Below are 16,473 nucleotides of genomic sequence, written 5' to 3' on the forward strand. Positions count from 1 at the left end.
CACTTTCTACATTATCTGGTGTTGCGGCAGTTTATTTTACCGAGGATATATTTATAGCAACACTGATGATGCTATTATCACCACTCAATATTTTTGTTATACGTATCATTAGAAATGACAGAGTTAGTGCATAATACAATTGTCAGTGGTTCGATCCCAGGTGGGGTTAACTTTTTTTTTCTTTCTTTAAATTCATTCTTGTTTTATACTGTAGCGCTTTAGTCCTGTTGTTTACATTTATCGATTTAAAGCATTTAAACTCAAACTTCAAAACATGCCGAAATCTGTGAACATGTATGTTATAAATGATTAAGGTCGAGTTTGATACTGTATTGTATTATGTTTGTGATTAAATATTGTTTTTTATTAATGTCTTTTGGTAAGCTGTTGTGATCCCAGTTAAGATTGTGAACAATTTCTAATGTTTATGCATATTTTTATGACCCCCTTCGAAGAAGAGGGGGTATATTGTTTTGCACATGTCGGTCAGTCTGTCGGTCGGTCCATCCACCAGATGGTTTCCGGATGATAAGTCAAGAACGCTTAGGCCTAGGTACATGAAACTTCATAGGTACATTGATCATGACTGGCAGATGACCCCTATTGATTTTCAGGTCTCTAGGTCAAAGGTCAAGGCCACAGTGACTGGAAATAGTAAAATGGTTTCCTGATGATAACTTAAGAATGCTTACACCTAGGATCATGAAACTTCACAGGTACATTGATCATGACCGGCAGATGACCCCTATTGATTTTAAGGTCACTAGGTCAAAGGTCAAGGTCACAGTGACTTGAAATAGTAAAATGGTTTCCGAATGATAACTCAAGAATGCTTACGCCTAGGATCATGAAACTTCATAGGTACATTGATCATGACTGGCAAACAACCCCTATAGATTTTCAGGTCACTAGATCAAAGGTCAAGGTCACAGTGACTTGAAATAGTAAAATGGTTTCCGGATAATAACTCAAGAATGCTTACGCCTAGGATCATGAAACTTCATAGGAACATTGATCATGACTGGCAGATGACCCTATTGATTGTCAGGTCACTAGGTCAAAGGTCAAGGTCACAGTGACAAAAAACGTATTCACACAATGGCTGCCTCTACAACTGACAGCCGCCCATATGGGGGCATGCATGTTTTACAAACAGCCCTTGTTATAATACGTGTGCTCATGGACCTTGATAATTTGACCTTAACGCTGGGTTTTGCAGACCTTCAAGACATTTTTGGTCATTATTACCTCCATGTCGTTGATTCATATTTTTTTATCTTTACGATAGACTATGGATACCTCTGTCTGTATGTGTTTAGTTGAGTAAATAGCATTCTACTGTGTGTGTGTGTGCCTTGTACCTCACAGCGTATTAACATTTCCAGATATCAATCCTTATACCTTGCATATACCTTAAAGCATTGTGTTTGTTAACCAAGGTGTCTGGCTGCTGTGGGTTCGATTCCCACTGAAAAGAGTAAATCATGTAAAAATATGAATCAACGACATGGAGGTAATAATGACCAAAAATGTCTTGAAGGTCTTCAAACCCAGCACTTAAGGCCAAATTATCAAGGTCCATGAGCACACTTATTATAATAATCAGACCCACCTCAGACGCTTTAGCCTTTGGTGGTTTTTATAAATAATGTATTTTATCTTTCATTTATTGGGTTTTGCTCATCAAAACAGTTTTCTTTTTTGTTTAATCAAGCAGTTCACAAAATTATCATTCATAGGTCACTCCTAACTTACATGTACCATCTCTTCAGAAGCCAACAACTGGTTGAACACACTCAGAAGGGTTCAAACCCACAGCATTTAGTTATTGTTGTCAAAACGTGCAATCGAAGGGTGAAATATACAATTTACTGAACATACATTGTGAGGTACAAGGCACAAACAAACAAACACACTAGAAACCCAGTACATACATATAGAGGTATCCATCAAAATGTAAATTTGAAGTAAGTTGGTAGTGGTGACAAACTAATCTCCACAACAATCCAATGAGAGCTGATAGTTTAATACAATACCAGCCTTACTCTTTACGCTCGCCCATTCTTCTCTGTACTTGTAACCAGATGTGCTTGAAGATGTGTCCTTTTCTAACAGTGGATTGGAACTTAAAGGTTCAGAGCAAGCTTCTTCGTCACCACCACCTTCATTACCTGTATTAAATAAAGCATTCTTCCGTCACTTGTGACAAGCATTTAATTTTGGCAATTTATGTTGTCTTTACCTCTTGCATTGCATTCCACTGATATACAGACACGCTATTGAATTACCGCTGTTTCTGGGAATACCAGAAGTGCTGTAACACTACCATCTTAAGTAAGCATAAACCCTACATATTTACATAATTTACTGTATTCAGTGGGAATCAAACCCACAGCAGTCAGACACCCTGGTTAACGAACACAATGCTCTAAGGTATATGCTAGGAAGAAGGATTGATATCTGGAAATGTTAAAACGCTGTGAGGTACAAGCCACACACACACATACACAGTAGAATGCTATTTACTCAATTGAACACATACAGACAGAGGTATCCATAGTCCTTTCTAAAGGAAATCAAAATATGAAACAACGACATGGTGGTAATAATTACCAACAAGAGCACCGCATACCTGGTGCCAATGCTCGGCTGCAGGTGCAGTTTAAATTTCTTTTAGAGGTCACAGTGACCTTGACCTTTGATCTAGTGACCAAAAAATGGGTGTGGAGTGTGGAACTCATCAATGTGCAGCTACATATGAAGTTTCAAAGTTGTAGGTGGAAGCATTTTGATTTTTTAGCTCTACTGCCAAAGGCAGAAGAGCTTATGGGATGGATTGGTGTCTGTGTGTGTGTGTTAGACGTTGTCTTGTTTATCCGATAAAGTCCACAGTTTTCATCCTATTCTTTTTAAACTTACTCAGTGTCTTTATATTAATGAGGACTCGAACCCTATTGATTTGCAGGTCACTGGGTCAAAGGTCAAGGTAAGAGTGACTCGAAATAGTAAAAACTTGTTTACACAAAAGGGTCCACAGTTTTCATCTGATTCTTTTCAAACTTACTCAGTGTCTTTATATTAATGAGGACTCGAACCCTATTGACTTTCAGGTCACTCGGTCAAAGGTCAAGGTCACAGTGACTCGAAACAGTAAAACTTGTTTTATCCGGTAAAGTCCACAGTTTTCATCCAATTCTTTTCAAACTTGCTCAGTGTCTTTATATTAATGAGGACTCAAACCCTATTGATTTTCAGGTCACTGGATCAAAGGTCAAGGTCACAGTGACTCGAAATAGTAAAATGGTTTCCAGATGTTAACTTCAAAATGCTTAGGCCTAGGATCATGAAACTTCATAGGTACATTGATTATGACTGGCTGATGACCCCTATTGATTTTCAGGTCGCTAGGTCAAAGGTCAAGGTCACAGTGTTTAAAGCAGTAGAGCGATTCAGGCCCTCATGGGCCTCTTGTTTAGTTATTGTTGTCAAAACGTGCAGTCGAAAAGTGTAATATACAATTTACTGAACAGACATTGTGAGGTACGAGGTACACACTCACGCACTAGAAACACAGTACATACATATAGAGGTATTCACCAAAATGCACACTTTATGTACGTTGGTAGTGGTGACAAACAAATCTCCACAACAATCCAATGAGAGCTGATCATTTAATACAATACCAGATTTACCACTTACGCTCGCCCTTTCTTCTTTGTACTTGTAGCAAGAAGTGCGTGAAGATGTGTCCTTTTCTAACAGTGCATTGGAACTTAAAGGTTCAGAGCAAGCTTCATCGTCACCACCACCTTCATTACCTGTATTAAATAAAGCATTCTCCCGTCACTTGTGACACCCATTTAATTTTGGCATTTTATGTTGTTTTTAGCTCTTGCATTGCATTCCATTGATATAAAGACAAGCTATTGACATAACCACTGTTTCTGGAAATATCAGAAGTGCTGTATCACTACCATCTCAGTAAGCATATACCCTACATTTTTACATGATTTACTCTTTTCAGTGGGAATCGAACCAACAGCAGCCAAACACCTTGGTTAACAAACACAATGCTTTAAGTTATATGCAAGGTATAAGGATTGATATCTGGAAATGTTAAAACGCTGTGAGGTACAAGCCACACACACACACAGTAGAATGCTATTTACTCAATTGAACACATACAGACAGAGGTATACATAGACTTTTGTAAAGATAAAAAAAATATGAATCAACGATATGGAGGTAATAATGACCAAAAATGTCTTGAAGTTCTGCAAACCTAGCGCTTTATGCCAAATTATCAAGGTCCATGAGCACACGTATTATAATAATCAGACCCACCTCAGACGCTTGAGCCTTTCGTGGTTGTTATGAATAATGTATATTATCTTTCATTTATTGGGTTTTGCTCATCGAAACAGTTTTCTTTTTTTTTAATCAAGCAGTACACAAAATTATCATTCATAGGTCACCCCCTTACTTACATGTACCATCTCTTCAGAAGCCAACAACTGGTTGAACACACTCAGAAGGGTTCAAACCCACAGCATTTAGTTATTGTTGTCAAAACGTGCAATCGAAAGGTGAAATATACAATTTACTGAACATACATTGTGAGGTACAAGGCACAAACAAACAAACACACTAGAAACCCAGTACATACATATAGAGGTATCCACCAAAATGTACACTTTATGTAAGTTGGTAGTGGTGACAAACAAATCTCCACAACAATCCAATGAGAGCTGATCATTTAATACAAAACCAGCCTTACCCCTTACGCTCGCCCTTTCTTCTCTGTACTTGTAACCAGATGTGCGTTGTCTTTACCTCATGCATTGCATTCCATAGATATACAGACACGCTATTGTCATTACCGCTGTTTCTGGGAATACCAGAAGTTCTGTATCACTACCATCTCAGTAAGAATATACCCTACATTTTTACATGATTTACTGTATTCACTGGGAATCAAACCCACAGCAGTCAGACACCCTGGTAAACGAACACAATGCTTTAAGGTATATGCAAGGTATGAGGATTGATATCTGAAAATGTTAAAACGCTGTGAGGTACAAGGCACACACACACAGACACAGTAGAATGCTATTTACTCAACTGAACACATACAGACAGAGGTATCCATAGTCCTTTTTAAAGGAAATAAAAATATGAAACAACAACATGGTGGTTATAATGACCAACAAGAGCACCGCATAGCGGGTGCCAATGCTCGGCTGCGGGTGCAGTTTTAATTTTTGTTTAGAGGTCACAGTGACCTTGACCTTTGATCTAGTGACCCAAAATGGGTGTGGCGTGTAGAACTCATCAATGTGCAGTTACATATGAAGTTTCAAAATTGTAGGTGGAAGCATTTTGATTTTTTTAGTAATTGTTGTCAAAAAGTGCAGTTGAAAAGTGTAATATACAATTTACTGAACCGACATTGTGAGGTACGAGGCACACACACACACGCACCAGAAACACAGTACATACATATAGAGGTATTCACCAAAATGTACACTGAGCGTCTGAGGTGGGTCTGATTATTATAATAAGTGTGCTCATGGACCTTGATAATTTGGCCTTAAGTGCTGGGTTTGAAGACCTTCAAGACATTTTTGGTCATTATTACCTCCATGTCGTTGATTCATATTATTATTATCTTTACAATAGACTATGGATACCTTTGTCTGTATGTGTTCAGTTGAGTAAATAGAATTCTACTGTGTGTGTGTGTGCCTTGTACCTCACAGCGTTTTAAAATGTTCAGATATCACTCCTTATACCTTGCATATACCTTAAAGCATTGTGTTTGTTAACCAAGGTGTATGGCTGCTGTTTTCCCACTGAAAAGAGTAAATCATGTAAAAATGAAGGATATTTGCTTACTGAGATGTTAGTGATACAGCACTTCTGATATTCTCAGGAACAGTGGTTATGTCAATAGCTTGTCTGTATATCAATGGAATTCAATGCAAGAGCTAAAACCAACATAAAATGCCAAAATTAAATGGGTGTCACAAGTGATGGGAGAATGCTTTATTTAACACAGGACATAAAGGTGGTAGTGACGAAAAAGCTTGTTCTGAACCTTTAAGTTCCAATGCACTGTTAGAAAAGGACACATCTTTACGCACATCTGGTTACAAGTACAGAAAAGAAAAGGCGAGCGTAAGGGGTAAGGCTGGTATTGTATTAAATGATCAGCTCTCATTGGATGGATGTGGAGATTGGTTTGTCACCACTACCAACTTACATAAAGTGTACTTTTTGGTGAATACCTCTATATGTATGTATTGTGTTTTTAGTGTGTGTGTGCCTCGTACCTCACAATGTGTGTTCAGTTAATTGTTTATTACACTTTTCGACTGCACGTTTTGACAACATTAACTTTAAAAATCAAAATGCTTCCACCTACAACTTTGAAACTTCATATGAAGCTGCACATTGATGTTCTACAGGCCACACCCATTTTGGGTCACTAGATCAAAGGTCAAGGCCATTGTGACCTCTAAACAAAAATTAAAACTGCACCCGCAGCCGAGCATTGGCACCCGCTATGCGGTGCTCTTGTTGGTCATTATAACCACCATGTGGTTGTTTCATATTTTTTTTTCCTTTACAAAGGACTATGGATACCTCTGTCTTTATGTGTTCAGTTGAGTAAATAGCATTCTACTGTGTGTGTGTGTGTGTGTGCCTTGTACCTCACAGCGTTTTAACATTTCCAGATATCAATCCTTATACCTTGCATAATTATACCTTAAAGCATTGTGTTTGTTAACCAAGGTGTCTGGCTGATGTTGGTCGATTCCCACTGAAAAGAGTAAATCATGTTAAAATGTAGGGTATATGCTTACTGATATGGTAGTGATATAGCACTACTGGTATTCCCAGAAACAGAGGTAATGTCAATAGCGTGTCTGTATATCAGTGGAATTAAACGCAAGAGGTAAAAACAACATAAAATGCAAAAATTAAATGTTTGTCACAAGTGACGGGAGAATGCTTTTTTATGCTCCCCTTCGAAGAAGAGGGGGTATATTGCTTTGCTCATGTCGGTCGGTCGGTAGGTCGGTCGGTCGGTCCGTCCACCAGGTGGTTGTCAGACGATAACTCAAGAACGCTTGGGCCTAGGATCATGAAACTTCATAGGTACATTGATCATGACTTGCAGATGACCCCATTGATTTTGAGGTCAATAGGTCAAAGGTCAAGGTCACGGTGACCCGAAATAGTAAAATGGTTTCCGGATGATAACTCAAGAACGCATACGCCTAGGATCATGAAACTTCATGGGTAGGTTGATCATGACTCACAGATGACCCCTATTGATTTTGAGATCATTAGGTCAAAGGTCAAGGTCATGGTGACCCGAAATAGTCAAATGGTTTCCAGATGATAACTCAAGAACGGATACGCCTAGGATCATGAAACTTCATGGGTATATTGATCATGACTCGCAGATGACCCCTATTGATTTTGAGGTCACTAGGTCAAAGGTCAAGGTCACGGTGACCCGAAATAGTAAAATGATTTTCGGATGATAATTCAAGAACGCTTATGCCTAGGATCATGAAACTTCATAGGTAGATTGATCATGACTCGCAGATGACCCCTATTGATTTTCAGGTCACTAGGTCAAAGTTCAAGGTCACAGTGATAAAAAACGTATTCACACAATGGCTGCCAGTACAACGGACAGCCCATATGGGGGGCATGCATGTTTTACAAACAGCCCTTGTTTAATACAGGTAATAAAGGTGGTGGTGACGAAGAAGCTTGCTCTGAACCTTTAAGTTCCAACTCACTGTTAGAAAAGGACACATCTTCAAGCACATCTGGTTACAAGTACAGAGAAGAAAGGGCGAGCGTAAGGGGCAATGCTGGTATTGTATTAAATGATCAGCTCTCATTGGATTGTTGTGCCGATTTGTTTGTCACCATACCAACTTACTTAAAGTTTACATTTTGGTGAATACCTCTATATGTATGTACTGTGTTTCTAGTGTGTGTGTGTGTGTTTGTATTTTTTGACAACAATAACTAAATTCTGTGGGTTTGAACCCTACTGAGTGTGTACAACCAGTCCTTGGCCTCTGAAGAGATGGTTAGTTAGGGTTTGACTTATGAATGATAATTTTGTGAACTGCTTGATAAAAAACAAACTTTTTCGATGTTCAAAACCCAATTAATGAAATATAACATACATTATTCATAACAACCACCAAAAGGCTAAAGCGTCAGAGGTGGGTCTGATTATTATAATACATGTGCTCATAGAACATGATGATATGTCCTAATGCGCTGGCTTTGCAGACCTTCAAGGCATCTTAATCCCCCGCCATCGAGTATTGGAAGTGCTTAGGCAGATTTCATTGAAACTTGGTATGAGTATATATATGGATAAGAGGATGATGCACACCAAATGGAATTGTACACCATATAATTATAACGGAGTTATGGCCCTGTGTATCTTTAAACAATGCTTTTTTGAGTGTCAAATATAACACTTTTGTGTCCAGAAGCATATTGGCAGGGGATATCAATTCAACGAATTTGCTTGTTTGTCATTATTTCCTCTATAACGTTGTTTCACATTTGTGTTACCTTTACAATAGACTATGGATACCTCTGTTTTTTATATCTCCATCTTATTTGAATTTCATAGCAACAGTCGTGGACATTTTTATGTTAAACTATACTAATGAATAAACAATGTATTATCTATAATAATAAAATACAATGTTGCTAACTAAATAACCTTATTGATTAAATATTCGTTTTCCTAACTTTTGGGTGGAAATATTCATGAATCAGAGGGGTAAGCCAAATAAAACGCGCGAAGCCAGTTGATTGGTTGAAAGCACTGATGGAATGTAACGAATGTAGATTCAACTGGCGGTTTGCGAAGCCAAATCACGCATCAGACATTCAGAAAAAATAGCCCATGTCTGGACAGTTATAAAACATGGAATTAATCAAAAAATAAAAAATAAAGTATAAAAATACATTTTCCACCATATTTAAAGGATATTGATAACAATTTTCTTTAAATTAAAGTAATTTATTTAACTTGGATGGGCGCCAATTTTGGCGTATGAATAGTCCTAGTTATCGGCTACACACGGTTTAACGATCATAGTACACGCTCAATGTTTTGAATCTTCATAACAAAACTGTCAGCCGAGAGAGCTAGACGCGATTGATAAAATTTCACTTCACTGCAAATAACTGTACTAATAAGTGCAATAAATAGCAGACAAAATGTTGAAAGAAAAAATGGGATATTTAAACTGCAGTTCAACTAACTTCAATCACCAAGAAAGGGATAAACAATGTTAGTTTAATACACGTGCTGGTGTTCGAAATTATGTGTTTTCGCGATTATTGCTTGAATTATTTGAAACTTATGAATTTTCTTTTCTTCTTTCAGACAAAGATCCGAGTGACTACATCACGAAAAACTACCATGTCGGACAGATGCTTGGCAGCGGTGGCTTTGGGACAGTCTACAGTGGAATTCGACGAAGGGATAATATGCCTGTAAGAAAAAAATACAATTTAAAAATGATAGATTTTCGCGCGAATTTCTGAATTTAATAATAATATTTATTCATTTTTAACATTCGTTGTTATTGTTGATAAATTTCTCCTATTAAAATAATTCATAAAAATATGAAGGAAAATTAATTACTGCATTTTATATCAAATAAATATTGTTTTATTTTTTTTTCAGGTTGCAATCAAGAACGTGATAAAGAAGAAAGTAACAGAATGGGGCCAGTTGAACGGGTATAATGTTCCAATGGAAATTTGTCTTTTGAAGAAAGTGTCACATATCCCTGGAGTAATAAAAATGCTAGAGTGGTTCGAAACCCGAAATGGATATATATGTGATGGAAAAGCCAGAATGTGTAAAAGACTTGTTTGATGTTATTACAGAAAAAGGTGCATTGGACGAAAACACTGCAAAGGACTTCTTTAGACAAATTCTCAATGCTGTGATTAACATTCACAAGAGTGGGGTAGTTAACAGAGACATTAAGGATGAGATTATTCTTGTGGACTTGAAAACAGGAGAACTTAAAATCATTGACTTTGGTTCTGGAGCATATCTCAAAGACACTGTCTACCTTACTTTTGATGGTACTAGAGTGTACAGCCCACCGGAGTGGATCCAATACCACAGATATCATGGTCCTGCTGCAACCGTGTGGTCTCTTGGCATTCTACTCTTCGACATGGTCTGCGGTGACATTCCCTTCGTGCAAGATGAGCAAATCATCAAGGCAGAGCTGGATTTCAACAGCTGCAAACACAAAGTGTCAATTGGTGAGTTGAAGAAAAAATATTTGAAAAAGATATGTTTTATAATAAGAAGAATGTATATATAATGTATATAAAATGTGGATTGCAAGTCAAAATAAATGTTAGACATTTAGAAATTAGTTTTATTTATGTACAGTATCTATAATGTTTTCCTCCTTTTGTCTTAACAGAAGTTCAAGACCTCATCAGAAAATGCCTCAGCATTCGTCCATCCGACCGTCCATCAGTTGAGGAAATTCTGGAGCACCCCTGGTTGTGTGATTCCATGTTTATGCAAACCTCTAGTCAGAAGGAAATAAAAATTGCCCGCAACAACAGTGAAACTGACTCTTTGGATAGTGAAATGGATTCCCTCGATGGACAGTCAATGAGCAGCCAAGTTGGCGAGAAACTATATCAGAAACACGGACATTTGACACACCTCTATTCACACATAAGCCAAAAAATGAGGGAACTTGGGCGGTTTTTAATATGCTCAAAAGCCCAAGATTTAAGCATCTATTGTTTAAATGACATACTTCGCGCTGAGAAGTTCCCGTTGGCAGTTCAATCAACCAAGGCTTTGTGCGAGTTCAATGAAGTGACAAATAGCTACAAAAATCCTTCTTTAGCCTTGAAGATAGGGCACCTGCTCAAAAAATGTGCGAAAGTGGCAAAATCTGAAGCCCTGATTATAGGTGATTTAGATCAAGGAACCAGAGCAAACAAGTTTTTAACACTCTGTAATGACGAATGGGAAGATGAAATTTCAAGCTGTGCTTTACAAACTCTTACAAAAAACAAGATGAATAAAGGCTCATTATTGCCATTATCAGAAGACATCATGCGCCTCAAAAATTTCCTGGACAAAAAAACAGAGTCTTTATTGGAAACTCTTTGTGATCATTTCAACAAAGCTGAATGGGACTTGCTGAATCAAATGACCCTGGCACAGATTGTTATGTTCAATCGTAGGCGTGGGGGCGAAACGCAAAGAATGCAAGTGGATTCTTATACTTCGCGAATGGTAAATAAAGATTGTCCACAGGAAGTTTATGAAGCTCTTAGTGCTACAGAAAGAATCCTTGTTAATACAATGGTGCGAGTGGAAATCAGAGGGAAAATGGTGCGAACTGTTCCCGTGCTTCTGACCGAAAAGTCACAGAGTTGCCTTGAAGTTCTATTCAAATGGAGGAACGAAGCAGGTGTTGCTAAAGATAATGTTTACGTTTTTGCAAAGCCCAACTATGGCTCTTTAGAAGCACTGAGAAGCACTGAGAAGCGCTGATGTCTTGAGGACTTTTTCTAAGGCAGCAGGTTTGACCAATCCAGAATTGATTACCACCACAAGACTTCGAAAACATGTAGCCACAGTTGCACAGATTTTAAGTTTAAACAAGAATGATCTGGACATTATGGCAAGCTTTTTGGGCCATGAGATAACAGTTCACAGATCATTTTATCGCCTTCCTCAGGAAACCCTACAGGTGGCTAGAATGGGACGCCTTCTGACAGCATTCAACAATGGCACAGTTGGACAGTACAGCGGAAAGTCATTAGACGAAATTCTTTTGGACGAGAGTAAGTATTGTATTGTATTATATGCATCAAAATTTTGCATGGGCCTTAAACCAATGTCCATGCCAAATTAGAGCTCTGGTTATGGCCCCACATTAGTATCATGCCAAGCCCTATAGTAATCACATAATGATGGTCCGTCCAAATGTCTGTCTGTCTGTCTGTGCTTCTATAAATCTTAATAGTCTTTTGCCTAGGACTTTAAACTTTGTGTATTTGTAGTATACCATTTGAGGAAAAGGCCTATTTGTTTTGGGGGTCAATAGGTCAAAGGTCATGTTTGAGATATTTCTTTCCTTGTAACTTCCTCAATATCTTTACAAAGACATATGTCACAAATCAACATGAAACTCCATAAATGGATACACCTTAATAATTGCAAAAATAACTTTAACTTTATTATTTATATCTGACTTCTTCCACTTTGTCAAATATAACTTATTGTCTTTTAGCTGAGAAAATAAGCTTGCATTAGCCCCGTTGTGTAGTTTCCTTTGTTGTTTTCTCGTTAATTTCAACAATAGATATATACTGTGGCATCATCTCATCACCATCATTTATTTTACAGCTGCAGCAGAATTAAGCAGCGACGAGGAAATGGAGGAGGAGAATGAAAACGATCTTCAAGAGAATGAAAATGATCTCCAAGAGAATGAAGGAGAAGGTATTCAGTTTTTTAGCTCATCTAAAAGTTCATGGTCACAGTTAAGGTCTTTTTACTTGTATTTGTGTCCTGGCTGTAACCTCGTTACCTGTAAGAATTTCAAATTAACTTTGTATAAATGATCATCATAGATGGACATGTGTCATGAACAAAATACAAGTCTCTTTGGCTAAGGTTAAGGTCACAATTTGGGATTCAAACTTCGTCAAATTTTCATATGAGCATATTGGTGTGTCCGGGCCATATCTTTGTTATCTTAAGTTAAATATGAAATATCTTGTCACATTTTTCACCTCAATGAGATGTTGTGTCATGACCTTGGCAATTGTCTCATGTCTCAAAGTTAAAGGGGCGATCAACCAGATTTAAGAAGTTCTAAAATAGTGTGTATATATATTATGTCACCTATTTTCACGATGGATACTTTCGATTTCGAAGTTATCGCACATGGCGACTGAAAATATGAAAACTGAACAACATTGTTCAAGTAATGTAATATACCAGTCGTGATTATTTAATCAATATAAACTAATAATTGTAAAAAATACGGTATTTTAGAACTTTTCTTTTTTCGTGAAATCTGGTTGATGGCCGCTTTAAAGGCCACAGTTGGCATATAAAATCATTTCACTAATATAAGACATATTTAAGTGAAAGCCTGTTTGGGCTGTACCTATACTGAATTTATTTTGATATTATTATTACATTGTAAAAACGTCTCAGGACCTTTAGTTAGACCCAAAGGTCAAGGTAAGGGTTGACAATGTTAATTTCCTATGATATAACTTGGTCATTGTTTCAACATAATGGCCAATTTGGGAAGCATCCATTAGCACTACTGATATCCTTGTTGTCCCCTACCAGTGAAACCGGAGGGGACTTATGGTTTACGCTCCGTGTGTCAGTCTGTCTGTCCGTCACACTTTACTGGATCCTGCGATAACTTTAAAAGTTCTTCATATTTTTTCATGAAACTTGAAACATGGATAGATTGCAATATGGAGAGTATGCACATCATTTCATTTTGTTCCTACGTCAAGAATTCTGTTTGCTATGGCAACAAATAAAAAAAAATAATGTTTCACTGACAATGGTGGAGTTTCACCGGTAGGGGACAATATTGATTGGCAATCTCTTGTTATAAGATAGTGTAAGAAGATTATTTTTTAAATGAACCTCTTTCAGACCCTGAATCTTCTGACACAGACCATGATGTGCCAGTAAGACAGCCACATGCAAAACCTGGGCCATCCACAACTGTAACCATGTCGGGTCAACCCAGTAAGTAGGCTTTGTTTCAACAACAAAACGGTATTCCTGAAAGTCACAGTATAATGTTTTTGTTTAAAATTTCGTAATGAATGTACAATTAACACAGTAATTGAAATAAGCTCACTCTACTTTGACACAATTTAACTTTGCCAAGAAGCTTCATAGGCGTTCCTAGCTTATCTTTAAATCGTTACTTCAATCTTGCTCATAACTCAAAAATCTGTAAGACATATCAAAATGAAACTTAATAAATGGATACATCTTAATGTGTGGACATTTATTACTAACAAACTATTACTCAAAGTATCCGGTTATATTAAGCATAATTATTTTTTAGATGTCTTCAAGAGAATTGAGAAAATGTTCAAGTGATATCACTTCAGATCTTTTGTTTCAATAGAAATTCACATTCTGAATAGTTTATTGTGCAACATTTCATTTGATTAATTACAAGCAGCATTTCAAATAAAAAGATTACCTTAAATCATGGTTCATTTTCTGGAACAGTTTTGAGATGAACTTGTTTATAACTTATTATATTTCTGAGATGCTTGTTGGTGGTCATCATGGAACAGAATAGGCAATTGAATATGATTTGATTACTTTTTCAGAGAGGCTTCAGAAACTCGGTGAAGACCAGAGTCATCTTTTGAAGACGCTGTTCAAAACGAATATTGCGTTGAGAAAGGAACTTAAGCGTGAAGACTGTGAAAGAGTAATGCAAAAATATGAAATTCTACACGGATTGTCATGGAAAAAATTAAAAAACACGATTCATAACTGGATTACTGCTGAAAAGCGAAAAACAAAAATGATTATATAGCTTTTTAGCCCACCTGCGCACAATGTTCTCATGGTGAGCTTTTGTGATCGCCTTTTGTCCGTTGTCCATCTTGCGGCATCAACATTTGCCTTGTTAACATTCTAGAGGTCACATTAATCGTCCGATCTTCATGAAATTTTAATTGACGATTTGTCCCAATGATATCTTGGAAAAGATTACAAATGGTTTCGGTTGGTTGAAAAACAGTAATTTACACACCATATACTCCATACTTAAATCAATATTGTAATATGCAAAGCAGCAATGCTTAAAAGAAATAATACAAAATTGGGAGGGGGCATTACTCGTATGAAAACAAGATGGTGGTATTTGTTATAAACACGTGTAAAACAGTTGGATTTTTTCTGGCCAAAGACAACTATTCATACGACCAACTTCTTAATTTTTGCATAACTCGTCATATTGATTTCCATTCAGATTTACTTCAGAAAAAATCTTTTTCATATCTCTGATGCCAGAGCTATACATATGTTTATAAGGAGAGTAAATCTGAGATCCGTTTTCATTTATGATATTTGAAATGGCATGTTTAGACGAAGATTCTCTACAATTTTCTACATAAATATATATATATATTTTTTGTAAAAATGGTTTCGTTGGTTGAAAAACAGTAATTTACACGCCATATACTCCATACTTAAATCAATATTGTTATATGCAAAGAAGCAATGCTTAAAAGAAATAATACAAAATTGGGAGGGGGCATTACTCGTATGAAAACAAGATGGTGGTATTTGTTATAAACACGTGTAAAACAGTTGGATTTTTTCTGGCTGAAGATAACTATTTATAGGACCAAATTCTTAATTTTTGCAAAGCTCGTCAAATTGATTTCCATTGTAGAATTTACTTTAGTTCGGAGTTGCGAACCGAATTGACCATGTTTTTGTTAGCAAGTAACACTGTACAACAAGGTCTATTTTTTCTCCACTCTCAATAAACATGTTTTACTTACTCTGAAATAGTTTATGAGTTACTAAATTCCTTTGAAACATTGGACCATTTTCTTTATTAATAGATCATACTTGCACAATTGTTGTTATGTTATCTTTATGGTTAAGGCATTGTGACATGTATATTAATTTGATTTTTATGCCCCCCGATAGAGGGCATATAGTGATCGGACCGTCCGTCTGTCTGTCTGTCTTTCCGTCACACTTTGCGTTTAGGTTTCGCATTTAGGTTTCAAAAAATGCTCATAACTTCGATGTCCCTTCAGATAGCAACTTGATATTTGGCATGCATGTGTATCTCGTGGAGCTGCACATTTTGAGTGGTAAAAGGTCAAGGTCATCCTTCAATGTCAATGGTCAAATATATCACTTCAAAGCGGCGCAGAAGGGGCATTGTGTTTATGACAAACACATCTCTTGTTTCCAGATGATATTGTCTGAACTTGACATTAGTTCTATGTGTGATGATTAAAGCATTGTGTCATGTATGAAGATATTTTGCTTTAATGTTTTCATGTTGTGGTATTTACTCTTTTATATACTTTGTGTCAAAAGAAATTAAGTCTTTGATTTTCATAATATACAATTGTAATTAGATTTTTTCCTGATGATATTGTCTAAACTTGACATTTGTTCTAGGTGGGAGGGTTAAGGCATTGTTTCATGTATGAATATATTTTGCTTAAACGTTTTCATGTTGTGGTATTGACTCTTCTATATAATTTGTGTCTGAAGAAAGTAAGTGTTTTCATAATATACATCTATAATTTGATTTTTTATACGCCCGTTTTTCAAAACGGGACGTATTATGGTTTCACCCTTGGCGGGCGGGTGGACGCCGCCGG

At 36.8% G+C, this 16,473-nt stretch overlaps 1 protein-coding gene and 1 pseudogene across 1 annotated transcript; both read left to right on the forward strand.

Annotated features, from left to right (window-relative positions):
* The first annotated feature begins 9,103 nt into the window (after positions 1 to 9,103).
* On the forward strand, positions 9,104 to 11,605 carry LOC127840481 (serine/threonine-protein kinase pim-3-like; annotated as a pseudogene).
* LOC127843168 (uncharacterized) lies at positions 11,591 to 16,116 on the forward strand. The gene is made up of 4 exons (XM_052373026.1): positions 11,591 to 11,898; positions 12,464 to 12,559; positions 13,745 to 13,840; positions 14,443 to 16,116. Exons 1-4 carry the CDS (start codon positions 11,733 to 11,735, stop codon positions 14,652 to 14,654), a joined length of 570 nt encoding a protein of 189 aa, XP_052228986.1. The 5' UTR covers positions 11,591 to 11,732; the 3' UTR covers positions 14,655 to 16,116.
* The last annotated feature ends 357 nt before the right edge of the window (positions 16,117 to 16,473 follow it).

Source organism: Dreissena polymorpha, chromosome 8 (genome assembly GCF_020536995.1).
Source record: "Dreissena polymorpha isolate Duluth1 chromosome 8, UMN_Dpol_1.0, whole genome shotgun sequence".
In the NCBI taxonomy this organism is placed as follows: domain Eukaryota; kingdom Metazoa; phylum Mollusca; class Bivalvia; order Myida; family Dreissenidae; genus Dreissena; species Dreissena polymorpha.

Coding starts and splice junctions, on each gene's coding strand:
- LOC127843168 (XM_052373026.1), top strand. CDS start 11,733: ATGGCAAGCTTTTTGGGCCATGAGATAACAGTTCACAGATCATTTTAT. Junction 11,899..12,463: donor CGAAATTCTTTTGGACGAGA/GTAAGTATTGTA, acceptor TTTATTTTACAG/CTGCAGCAGAATTAAGCAGC. Junction 13,841..14,442: donor AACCATGTCGGGTCAACCCA/GTAAGTAGGCTT, acceptor TTACTTTTTCAG/AGAGGCTTCAGAAACTCGGT.